General features: G+C 44.9%; 2 protein-coding genes across 2 annotated transcripts; both read left to right on the forward strand.

Annotated features, from left to right (window-relative positions):
* The first annotated feature begins 693 nt into the window (after positions 1–693).
* LOC115457442 (taste receptor type 2 member 40-like) lies at positions 694–1566 on the forward strand. Its single transcript, XM_030186856.1, has one exon. It carries the CDS (start codon positions 694–696, stop codon positions 1564–1566), a length of 873 nt encoding a protein of 290 aa, XP_030042716.1.
* A 3561-nt stretch (positions 1567–5127) lies between these two features.
* GSTK1 (glutathione S-transferase kappa 1) lies at positions 5128–11066 on the forward strand. Its single transcript, XM_030187690.1, has 8 exons — positions 5128–5339; positions 6971–7052; positions 7316–7444; positions 7556–7656; positions 9405–9440; positions 9576–9692; positions 10004–10097; positions 10515–11066. The coding sequence occupies exons 1-8, from the start codon at positions 5265–5267 to the stop codon at positions 10565–10567; spliced, it is 687 nt and encodes a 228-aa protein (XP_030043550.1). The 5' UTR covers positions 5128–5264; the 3' UTR covers positions 10568–11066.
* The last annotated feature ends 1323 nt before the right edge of the window (positions 11067–12389 follow it).

The following is a 12389-nucleotide window of genomic DNA, read 5'->3' on the forward strand; positions in this document are numbered from 1 at the left end:
ACAGGTAATGGTGAGAGCTGCAGAGACCCTCAGCATCAAACTCATCTTTTTAGCTCACCAGACATGTGAGCTAGCTCTAAGGGTGAGATTTGGCCAGAGCATGTGGACTCATATTAGAGTTCAGAAGCTGATATCCTGGAAGTCTAAGAAGGTCAGATAGGAGGGTGTGAAACTGATGTCATAGACCTTGGCATTGCCACTGTCAACTATGAGGGAGATTGAGTGCTGAAAGGAGTTGGCCTGGGAGATGGTGGATCCCCCATCCCAAAAGGCTTTACAGGACAGAAACAGATCTTTGTGGAATGATATAGGCAGAGAGGATCATGTTTGGAGAAAGCAAGAGGTCTATTGGACCTTCTCAAGTCTTTGTCAGTCTCAATGTTTCTAATAATATTCCCAGACCCTCCTCCTTTTCTGGCTCTCAACCAGAAGCAAAATGATATCTTCCTTATTTGCATCAGACTCATCACAGAGGTGAAAGAATACCAAAACGTGCAAATCATCCAAAGCTATCTGAAGGCGATGCAGGAATCCAGGCACTTTCTGTCTCCCTCATAAAGATGACAGAAGAACAAAAAGATCTCCAGGACAATCAAACTATGAAGGCCCTGCTGGGTGTGGCTTGCAGGGGTGAATAAAATGTTGGAATCAATTTATATCACTGTTTTGTTCCTTCACAGCATCGCCTTCTTGATGGGGCTGACAGGAAATGGGTTTATCATCGCAGTGAACTTTTATGACTGGGTTAGGAGCCGAGACATTAACACTAGCAACTTCATCATCTCTTGGCTGGGGGTATCCAATTTTATTCTGCAGGGCACACTGCTTGTGAGTGCCTGTTTCTATCTTCTGCAGAGAGACATGTACTACATAGAACCTCTCAGGAAAACATTAATCATCTTCAGGTATTCTCTGCTCTCCTCCAGCCTCTGGTTCTCCACCTGGCTCTGCCTCTACTACTGTCTGAAGATCCTCAGTTGCAGCCAGCCTTTCTTTGTCCTTCTGAGGGTGAGATTCCCTAAGCTGGTGGCTCCGATGCTCCTGGGCTCCACACTGGTGTCTTTGGTCATCAGCCTCCCAATGGCCTGGGATTTCTACCAGATATCCTCAACCAATGCAACAGATGCAGCGGGCAACAGCCCGGCACACTGGATCTATAACAGCAGCTGTTCCTGCACATTTTACATATATGTTGTGGTCTCCTCCTTAGCCTTTGTGATCCTGTCCTCATCAGCTGTGGTCCTCATTGTCTCTCTTTTCAGACACATGAAACGGATGGAGCAGAACATGAGCAGCTTGAGAAACCTCCGTCTGGAGGCTCACCAAGCAGCAGCCAAGACAGTGCTTTTCCTTCTCCTGTTTTCCTTCTCCCATTATCTGTCTCAAATGCTCTTGATACTATATGTAATCAAACCAAACACTGACAGCTATACACTGTTTTACCTTGTGGTCACCTTCTTTCCGACCCTGAACTCTATAATCTTGGTACAGGGAAGTGCCAGCCTGAAGAAAGCTCTGAACAGATTTCTCCTCAGGACAAAGTGCTATTGCTGTTGCAGAGAATGAGCCTGATCCAAACATATGCTGGAACACATATGCAACACCTAACCTAGATACATAGTGGCAGGATCGGACTGACCATATGGGCAACCGGGCTCTCTCCCTCCCTGGTGGTCTACCAGCCTCTTCGGGGGCAGGAAAGAACCCCACTCTTTCCTGTCCACTGCTGCTACTCTGCTCGGCTCCGCTGCATTTTCAAAATGGCTGCTGAGACTTCCGTGTGAGACTGCCGAGAACCGTGAGACTACCGCAGGAAGTCTCAGCAGCCATTTTGAAAACAAGGTGATGCCAGGCACAGCAGTGGCAGAGGCCATCAGTTGCAGCCAGCCTTTCTTTGTCAGTCTTCCTGTGCTCCTGGGATCTGTGCTGGGCTCCTTGACCATCAGTCTTCCTATAGCCCGAAGTTGTAGGAATAAATTCCCAGACAACGCAACAGCAGATGCTGAGCACCCAGAACAACATCACCTCTGCACTGCAGATCTATTTTGTGGTTTCCTATTTGCCTTCGCAGTCTTCTCCTCTTCAGCTGTGGTCATCCTCACCTCACTCTGCAGAAATGTAAAAAGGATGACACAGAGCATGGATGACTTCAGAAATCCTCATTTGGAGGCTCATCAATATGTGGCCAAGACAATAACTTCTCTCCTGTTTAAGATTCTCTTGATATCATACATGATCCAACCAGGAACTATTCTGTATGGAATATTTTACAAAGCAATGACCCTATTTCTAACCCTGAATGCTACAGTGTAGTCCCAGGATACATGATAGACCTCATAGACCTACCAACCAGAAACAGATCCAGATCATCTCGCACATACCTAAACCTTCACTACCCAACTTGCAAAGGACTCAAATGCAAAACAACCTATGCATCAAGTTTCTCCTATATAAGCGCACAAATATGGAACGAACTCCCGAAAGCTGTGAAGAAAATCACTAAAAACCAACCACTTCAAAAGGGCCTACACTACAGATTCAACGTAAATCCCCACATCCAGCCACACAACTAAACCAAAGACCATACTGGACAATATACAATCTCCCTCCTTTCGACCCTAATGGAGCTTGGAATACATCTACCTTATTCGAACACAACATAACCTTGTATCTGCTCTCTACCGGATTTGGCAAACGCCTTACGGTACTGTGTAAGCCACATTGAGCCTGCAAATAGGTGGGAAAATGTGGGGTACAAATGCAACAAATAAATAAATAAATTATCCTGGTCCTAGGGAGCCCCAGGCTGAGAAAGTCTAACCCCAATACATGATGCTACTCATTTATGAAGCCTGACTCTGATGCATGCTGGGACACAGCTATGAAGCCTGATGTAACTGCATGCCGGTATAGTCCACAGCCACGGAGCTGGAATTCTGGGACATAATCATGGAGTCTGACAGATACATGCTAGGATATAGCAGTAGATTACGGCATGGAAGCATGTTGGATCCCCATGAAGATGAAGAGAGATGCTTACAGGGAGACATAATGCAGCCTGTCACAGTTGCATGCTGATTAAGATTGTAAATGAGTCTGATTTGTATATAGAGTAAGATTCTTTGGCTAGATGCAAATCCTTCTAGATATTCTCTTACATATCATCAGTGTAAAACACATGCCCCGATGCTCCAGAGCTGAAGGATTAGCACCTGTAACGCACAGGCGGGGGATCAAATTGGCCATATGCCCTCAGCCATGAGTCATGATAGCAAGAGGATCAATGGACTCCATTGTTAGCCATGACCATGCCACACTGAGAAGACAGAAATCAACGTCCAATATCCTCTTACGGATTACTTTATCAAACCCTGGTTCTGTCACTGACTCTCTGTGTGCGACCTCGGGAGAATCATTTTATGTACCTGTCCTCAGTTCTAATCCCCGGCTCTGTCTGCCTTCTTCAGTTCTAATTTTCGGCTTTGCCTCTAATAAATCTTCTGTATATATTGATGTAATGGTCAGATTTGCAGATTTGTCTGTTTGAATTTAATTTCATTATTAAATTGTTGCGCAAAGCATTTAAGCATTTCCTCTTTATTTTGAAGATGACAGTTGTGACCTGGATTGGCCACTGTTAGAAACAGGATGCTGGGCTTGATGGAACTTTGGAGGGGCATAATCGAAAGGGATGCCCAAGTTTTGCTGAGGACGTCCTCGCAAAACGTCCCGGCGAAGGGGCGGGGAAACCCTTTTACAGCTGGAAATAATTCACAAGCACAGGATGAGACCACGTGGAGACTGACAGAAGCCCAAGCTTTCAATGCTGCTTTCTCTCTGCAGAAGTCCTGTGTGCATATTTCCTCAGAAAACTGATGGACGGAAGCCAAAGATACAGGAACTGCTGAGGGGAGGGAGAGAGAGGGGGGCAGGAGGGGAAAAGCAGCATAAGGAGATATAGGAACAGGTGAGAAGTGAGAGGGGCAGAAAGAGAAATGTAGGAGCATTGTTGAGTGCCAATTGTAAGAGTAATTTTGAAGCTGTTGGGAGGATGTGGGAGAAGTTTGAAGCCAGTGTTCAAGCTATTGTCAGTAGCAGCCCGTTCGTGCTAGTGCTGTGTTTCTTCTGGTTCAGCCTTATTTCCTGTCATAGCTGTGAGTTATCCCTTGTGTGATTGTTCATGTAGTATTATGTACTTGCTATATATCACTTTCCTTGAGTGTGTGAATCGCTTCAGAACGGTGGTCAATCAATAAATCAATCAATATGATTACACCCTTCTAAACTGTTCTTGTAAGTTGCTGAAGAGCTTGGAAATCTAACCAGGCAAATTCAAGATTAACATTTGCTGATTGTTTTGTTAATGATGCTGCTGGATATTGGTGGATGGAGGCGAGGGCAAGGGGAAATGGAGAGTTCCTGGACATGGATGGAGGGAAGGGGAGGGCAGGGGAGAGAGGAGAATTGCTGAACATGGATGGATGAATGGAGGGGGCAGGGGAGAGAGGAAATTTACTGGATATGGGTGGATGGAGGAGAGGGCAGGGGAGAATGGAGAGTTGCTGGACATGGCTGGATGGAGGGGAGGGAAGTTAGGAAGGAGATGCAAATGGATGGAGGGGAGGGAAGAGTGGAGAAATGCTGGGCATGGATGGAGTGGAAGGCAGGGAAGAGAGGAGAAATGTTGGACAAGGATGAAGGGAAGGAAAGACAAAGGAAGGAGATGCATATGCATATGGAAGGGAGAGAAGAGAAATGCTGGACGGATGGATGGAGGGGAGGGAAGACAGAGGAAGTACATGCACATGGATGGAGGGAAGTGAGGAGGAATGATGGATATGGATGGAGGGACAATTGCTGAATTTAAGGGCTGAATCGGCACACTTTGAGGGCAGGTGCTGAAACTGGAGGAAGGATAGGGACAGGGCTACATATGATCTTGTCGGGCAGACTGGATGGTCCCTACAGGTCTTTATCTGCCGTCATTTACTATGTAATTGCAAGACCTGTAGTTCTGATGGAGGAAAGCATGCAGTTAGAGTGTTGCATTAAAGGCTTCAGCCACTAGATGGCAGCAAACCTCTATCAGATTCAGATCTCCCGAGTCCCGCCCCCTCCCCAGTAAGGCAAAGGTCAGCTCTGTTGCAGCAAGAATTTAACAGCCGAAGAAGGAGCAGACGAGCATCGGGGCCCATTGCAAAAGTTTCTAGCGGAGACATCAGCCACTAGACGCCCTGCTTTTCGGAGGTGCAAGTGGGAAGGGAATGGCCGGAGGAGGCAGGAAGCTGGTGGAGTTGTTCTACGATGTGGTCTCCCCTTACTCTTGGCTGGGCTTCGAGGTGAGCAGTGCTCCCAGCTAGGGTTACAAGTCTGATCCAGTTCCACTTTTGCCCCATTGCACGCATGCATTTGTAGTCTTTTGTTGGGGAACTACAGGTCCCTGCATGCATTGTAGTCTGTTGGGGAACTACAGGTCCCTGCATGCATTGTAGTCTGTTGGGGAACTACAGGTCCCTGCATGCATTGTACTCTGTTGGGGAACTACAAGTCCCTGCATGCAGCGGGGTAAAAGCAGGACCGTCATCACCACTCACCAGATTAGTCTTCGCCTTTCTCCTTGTGACAAAGACACATTGAAACCGTTCGGTGTTTGCTGCACATTTTGCTGAATCACTTTCAGCTACTGTGATTTAAGTTGATAATTAACTTTGAAAAAATGCATAGCAGTAGAACTCCACAGTGCACTGGCATTTTTCCTTGAACACAGGAAACAGTCTGTGCTTTTCAAGGTGTAAAAAACGGCCCCAGAAATCCCTGCAGAATCCCGTCTCTCTAGTCTCAAACCTTGAAGTGACCTCCCAGTTTAAAACTAAAAACGACAACAACTAAACTTTAAACAAAACTCTTCTCCACAGAGGTAATGACTTCTGTGACAAACTGGCTGGAGATGAGCAGATGGTTTGTTTGTTTTAACTTGGAATGTGAAAGTTTATTATAGATAACACAAGCTTTATAAACCAATGACTCTGTGGCTGGAAACCTGTGAAAACATTAACACAGGGAGCAGTGACTTAGGCCAGCAAGCTGCAGAGAGTGCAAGGATACACTTGTGAAATGCAGACAGCAGAGGAACTGAAAATTTCAGGAGAGACACCAGGAAAAGACAAGAGTGTGCAGGGGCTGGAAACACCGCAAGAGACATCCTGCAGAGTGCAAGGACAGAAAATATCAAGGGAGGTGGGGGGGGGGGGAACACTTGCAAAATACAGAGCACATAAGGGCTGAAGGTACCAGAGCAGACTTCAGCAAAGCAGAGTATATAAGGTCTGAAAATACCAAGAGAGATTCCAGCAAAATGCAGAAAACTGCAGAGAGTGCAAGGACAGAAAATAGAAGGGGAGTGGGGGAGAAAGATTTATTTATTAGGATTTACCGCCTATCTGAAGGAATTCATACAAGGCGGTGTACAGTAAGAATAGATCAAACACGAGCAATAGGCAATTACAGCAGTAAAACATTCAAATAACAATACAATGTCAACACAATACCTAATAGAACATTTTAATTGATAGTGAAGGGAATCAGCAAAGATGGATCATATAGATAGGTAAGAGAGTCAGAAGAGTTAGAAAGTAAAGTACCTAACCTAAAGAAAGTTGCACATGCCAGTAAAATTCAGAGGCTGCCAGAAGGGATTCCAGCAAAGAGTTGCAAATGCCTGTATTCAGCCAGCCTTACAATTCTGAATCTGCAACGCACGGTAGGATAACCACGTTACCAACCATTACAGTAAACCTAGTGGTTTGTGAACTGTTTTTGCCACAGTAGAGCTGATGATTTGACTTATAGCCACTCCACCAATCTGAGAAGTACAGGATCTTGGAGGTTTATAGTATAAATACAGAGATAAACCAGAGAGGATTAAACATATATTTTATACTGATAGTGCCCTCCTGGGTGGATCTTGCAGGTGCTGTGCAGATACCGCAGTGTTTGGAACATCGATGTCAAGTTACGACCTGGGTTTCTTGGTGGCATCATAAAGGAGTCTGGTAAGTTACAGCCAAGTAACTCAAGCGTGATAAGTAGTGGTGGGTAGACATAATTACTGAAAAATACCATTTCTCTCGTATGTTCATAGTACACAGCTTTCACAGATCCATTTTGCTTCATGCCATAAATCAGTTATTAAGAAGAAGTAAGAGTGTCCATCTAAAGGAAAAACAAAGAGGCTGGGATTTAAGATTTGAGTCTTGGGAAGACGTTCTGTGATCAATGGCCTACTCAATCCTGCTTATTAATGTCTTTTGAACAGGAAACCAGGCACCTGCTATGGTTCCCCTGAAGGGCGCCTACATGCAACTTGATCTCCCAAGGTTGGCCAACTACTACCAGGTACCACTAAAGCAGCCAAGTGATTTCTTTGACGCCGTTATCAAGAAGGGTAGGTCAATTATGTAACGACGCAGGCTGAAAAGCAAGCCTGAGGATGGACTGTGCCTTGGACCTCCTTTGCAGTCCAGGGGCTCATCTTGTGCTTCTACTCCCACTGCAGGCAGTCTGTCCGCCATGCGCTTTGTCACGGCCTTGGATATGGTGCAGCCAGAATTCGTAGAGCCTGTTTCTCGGGAGCTCTGGAAGCGAATCTGGTCTCGGGTCAGTGTTGTGTTTATCTCTTGCTATCTCTTTCTTCTCTGTTTAAGCTCTGGAGCCTGTGCTGACTCTCTTTGCTTCCCTCCCTCTTACTTCACCATCCGTCTTTTAAAAATTGATATCCCGCTCTATCTAGACATTCTAGGTGGGCTCCAAAGAAAACATAAGATGTTCATAAAACTTGCTTAAAAGGACTAACATTTGGCCAGTTGTTTTCTTAAAACATTGCCAAAGGCCCTCTGGCAAACTGTTTTTCAAAGACTTTGTAAATTAAACATGGTTGATAACTATAGCTCAAATCAGTTGTGACGACCAGCAACAGAGAAAATTGAGGAAGGATATTGTTTGAAAGCAGGACGGTCCTACTGTGCTCTCTGCATTACCTCCTGCCTCCCTCCAAGTTCCAGCATCTTCTTTGTTCTAAAAGACGTGCTCCATCCAGCCTGACCAGTTGAGATTTGCCCATAGTCAGATGTATGTTTATTATTATTTGATTTTGCTCACACCTTGTTCAGTAGTAGCTCAAGGTGAGTTACATTCAGGTACACTGGATATTTCTCTGTCCCAGGAGGGCTCAGAATCTAAGTTTGTACTTGAGGCAATGGAGGGTTAAGTGACTTGCCCAAGATCACAAGGAGTAGCAGTGGGATTTGAACTGGCCACCTCTGGACGTCAAGACTGATGCTCTAACCACTAGGCTACTCCTCCACTAGTAGCAACGTTCCATGTAGAATCTCAAATATTTATTTATTTATTTAGATTTTGCTCACACCTTTTTCAGTATTAGCTCAAGATGAGTTACATTCAGGTACACTGGATATTTCTCTAGGGTTCACAATCTAAGTTTGTACCTGAGGCAATGGAGGGTTAAGTGACTTGCCCAAGGTCACAAGGAGCAGCAGTGGGATTTGAACCCGGTGCTCTAACCACTAAGCCACTCCTTCTCCACCCCAAATAATCTTGTTACTCTTTGGGGTTCTATATGGAATGTTGCTACACTTTGAAATTCTGAATTGGAATCTTGTTATTCTTTAGAATTCTAGAATCTTTATTTACTTATTTAGATTTTGCTCACACCTTTTTCAGTAGTAGCTCAAGGTGAGTTACATTCAGGTACACTGGATATTTCTCTGTCCCAGGAGGGCTCACAATCTAATTTTGTACCTGAGGCAATGCAGGGTTAAGTGACTTGCCCAAGGTCACAAGGAGCAGCAGTGGGATTTGAACCAGTGTTCTAACCACTAGGTCACTCCCAATTCCCAATTGAATCCCGACCTCTCGAGAGTACTCAAAATCTATCAAGTGATGGCTGACCCCAGTGTCTATGGGGATCCCACATCTAGAAATAGGCAATGGCTTTCCCAGGCCTACATGACTAATAATAATGGTTTATAGACTTTTTCACCCAATGGTAATTTAAGCTGAGGAATTGATTGGCCAGTTGTGATCGATGCAGTTAACGTAGCTGGATTTAGACAAGTTCCTGGAGGAAAAGTACTTTGATTCATTTAAATGTGCTACCTATTGGTTTCATGGAGTCTCCCCTCGTCTTAATACTATGAGGGTTAGAGCCCCAACTGTCCCTTCCTGCAGGTAACAGCTAAGCTTTCTGTGTGTGCAGATCTAGAGAGCTGGATGGTTCTGAAAATAAGCAGATGAAAAGCTGGTAAGTTTTAGATGTAGGTCCTTTCGGGGGCCTTTCGCAGCTCTCTGGATACTGATGGACATATTATCCCGTTTCTCATTTGCAGGATGAAGACATCACCCAGACAGAAAGCCTTTTAAGTGTAAGTGCTGTCTGTATTGGGCCATGGTGACTGCTGTTTCTAACCGCTCTGAGACTGGGGCTCAGATTCAGTGGCAGTATCGCAGGCTAAAACAGGGACTTCAGGATTCAAATCTTGCAGGATTTCTCATTTCAGGCTGCAGAGAAAGCTGGGCTTCCCTCAGAAAAGGCAGAAAAGGTGCTGGAAATGATTTCATTACCAGAGGTGAAAAAGCGATTGAAAGACACAACAGAAGAAGCACTGAACTATGGGGTAAAAACCTGGTTTTTATACTTCTGTGGTAGGGAGTGTTAAGCCTACAAGGCAGAGGGCCGTGTAGAAAAGCAGATACAAAGCTTTCTATCTCGAGTCCTGGAAAGCTCAGGGGACAGGTGCAGGGATACAAATCGGATCTAGGGCTTTGTCGCCTCTAGGACTGGAAGGATAAAGGGGATCTAGGGCCTGTCGTCTCTAGGGCCTGTTGCCTGTAACCAGGAGTTTCAACCACTCAAATCCTTTTTGAAGCCGCAGATAGATCATGAGGCCTATGTGTGATTGCCATTACACATTTCTCTTGACAACAGGCTTTTGGGATGCCTGCCATCGTGGCCCACGTGAAGGGGACACCGCATTTCTACTTTGGATCAGACCGCTTTGAACTTCTGGCCCATCTTCTAGGTGAGGAAAGTGGGCAAGGCCTTTGCCCTTCCCAACAGTCTTAATATGTGCACCCAGAGGAAAGACAAGTGAAGAGGACACATTAGAGCCGTACCTCAAGTGTAAAAAAAAAAAAATACACGAGGAATTTTCAGTGGAAAAGTTGTTTTTTTTTTAAACAAGATTTATGATATAGGAAGAAGATGATTGACATGTAAGTAATATACTGACGTGATTCTGTTTAGAAAGTGTCGATATGTAGAATGTACCAGAGGAGAGGGGGACAGAGCTGAAGGGGATAACAAGTCTGCCGTCACATCTTGGGGTCTGGTGTCATAAGACGCTGCTCCCTCCCTCGCTTTTGATCTAGAGGAGGGGCACAGGCCCTTCTGCCATCTCTTGTTCATTTTTCTCCTCTCTCTCTCTTTTTTTTTTTAGGAGAGAAGTGGCTGGGACCTGTCCCGTCAGCGAAAACAAAGTCTCATATGTAACAAATAGAAGGAATGAGCAGAACTGGAAGAATGAGAAATAGAAAACAACATTGTACCGGACGTGAAGCATGAAAGGAGAACAGAGGGGCCTGCTGGGGAGCACAGGGCTCCTTAAGAGCGACCGCTGGAGAGAAGACTTCAGCCACTGTTGGAGGGTGCTCTGGGCTTGCCCTCCTCTGTTGGAAGATGTTCGTGACTATATCAGGCTGCCTGTCCTGTTCTCTTCTCCTTTCCCTCCATACTTTGTACAGCTGTTTCTCTTCTGCTTCTAAATGCTTCCAGTATCTTTCCTCTTCCAGCCTTCCGCTATCCATTTTGGATTTCCACTTTCCTCCTCCCTTGTTTCTTTTACCTTCTCCACTTTTCTGTTCCACGTAATCCTCTGGTTTCTAGTCTGCTTCCTGTTCTGTTCACAAGAATGTATTCTCCACAGAATATTACAAGACTACCTTGTTTTAAAGACACAGGAGTTGGCAATAGATAAAATAATGTTCAGGAAGCATGTCTCTCTGCTTTTGTGTTCTATCGCTTGGCCCTGCATACACGATGCTGTAATTCACAACCTCGTCTAAAATGGCATCAAACTGGGAAATTTCCAAAAATGAAATCCGACCTAATCATCCAGCTTTAAACAGAAGATGCTCTCAGGCTAGTCTCTCTTATTCAGGTCAGGGGTCCATGGAGAGAGCTTTATATGTATACTACACAGTTGCAGCGGTCCTCAGGAAGAGACTCAGACACATTATAAAGCTCTATCATTCAATTCTACGGAGCCTCAGATATACAATATAAAGCTCAATAAGGGATCCTCAGACTTCCATTATAAAGCTCTATCGTTCAATTTTAGGGATCCTCAGGATGAGCTTCAGGCATACATTATAAAGATCAGTTATTCAGTTCTAGGGATCCCTAGGAAGAGCCTCGAATAGGAATTCTAAAGCTCTGTCATGCAGTTCCTGGGATTCTCATGAATGGCCATAGAAACACATAAAGCTGTATTATTCAGTTCTTGGGATTTTCATGCATGGTCTTACTACATACACACTATAAAGCTTTGCACCGAGTCCTAGGGAACCTTGAAGAAAGCCTAAGAAACACAGACTATGACAACAGATAAAGTCTCTATGGTCTATCCAGTCTGTCCATCCCTACCAATACCAAGCATGAGAATCTGTTCCTCAGAGATCCTCTATATTTATCCCATGCTTTTGAATTCTGGTGCAGTGTCCATGTCAACCACCTGTTCTGGGAGGCTGTACCATGCATCCGCCACTCTTTCTAGAAAGAAATGTTTCCTTAGATTACTATTGAGTCTTCCACCTTCATCTGATGACTCTTTGGTCCAGAGTTGTCTTTCAGTTGAAAGAAGCCCTACTCCTGTGCGTTTATACCATGGAGGTATTTAAATGTCTCTATCATAGCGCCCTTCCTGCACTGTCTCCAAATGCTCTACGATGAAGACCACTGACTATTTTAGTGGCTGTCCTCTGGATTGATCTCATCCTGTTCATATCTTTTTGAAGATGGCGGTCTCTAGAACTGTACGCCATACTCCAAATGAGATCTTACCAGATGTTTATACTGAGGCACTGCCACCTCATTTTTCCTGCTTTACATTCCTCTCCCAGTGCACTCAAGCATCCTTCTGCCTTCTGCTATTGCTTTTTCTGTTTGGCCTCTTTGAGATCAGAGACAGTCCCCTCTGGGTCCCACTCTCATTCCCTAGACTGTACCTCCTGAACGTATATAACCTTACATTTTAGCCAAATGCTAAGATTCACTAGATCTCTCTCATGTTATCCTCAACTTCCATGGTGCCTAC

Source organism: Microcaecilia unicolor, chromosome 14 (genome assembly GCF_901765095.1).
Source record: "Microcaecilia unicolor chromosome 14, aMicUni1.1, whole genome shotgun sequence".
Taxonomy (NCBI): domain Eukaryota; kingdom Metazoa; phylum Chordata; class Amphibia; order Gymnophiona; family Siphonopidae; genus Microcaecilia; species Microcaecilia unicolor.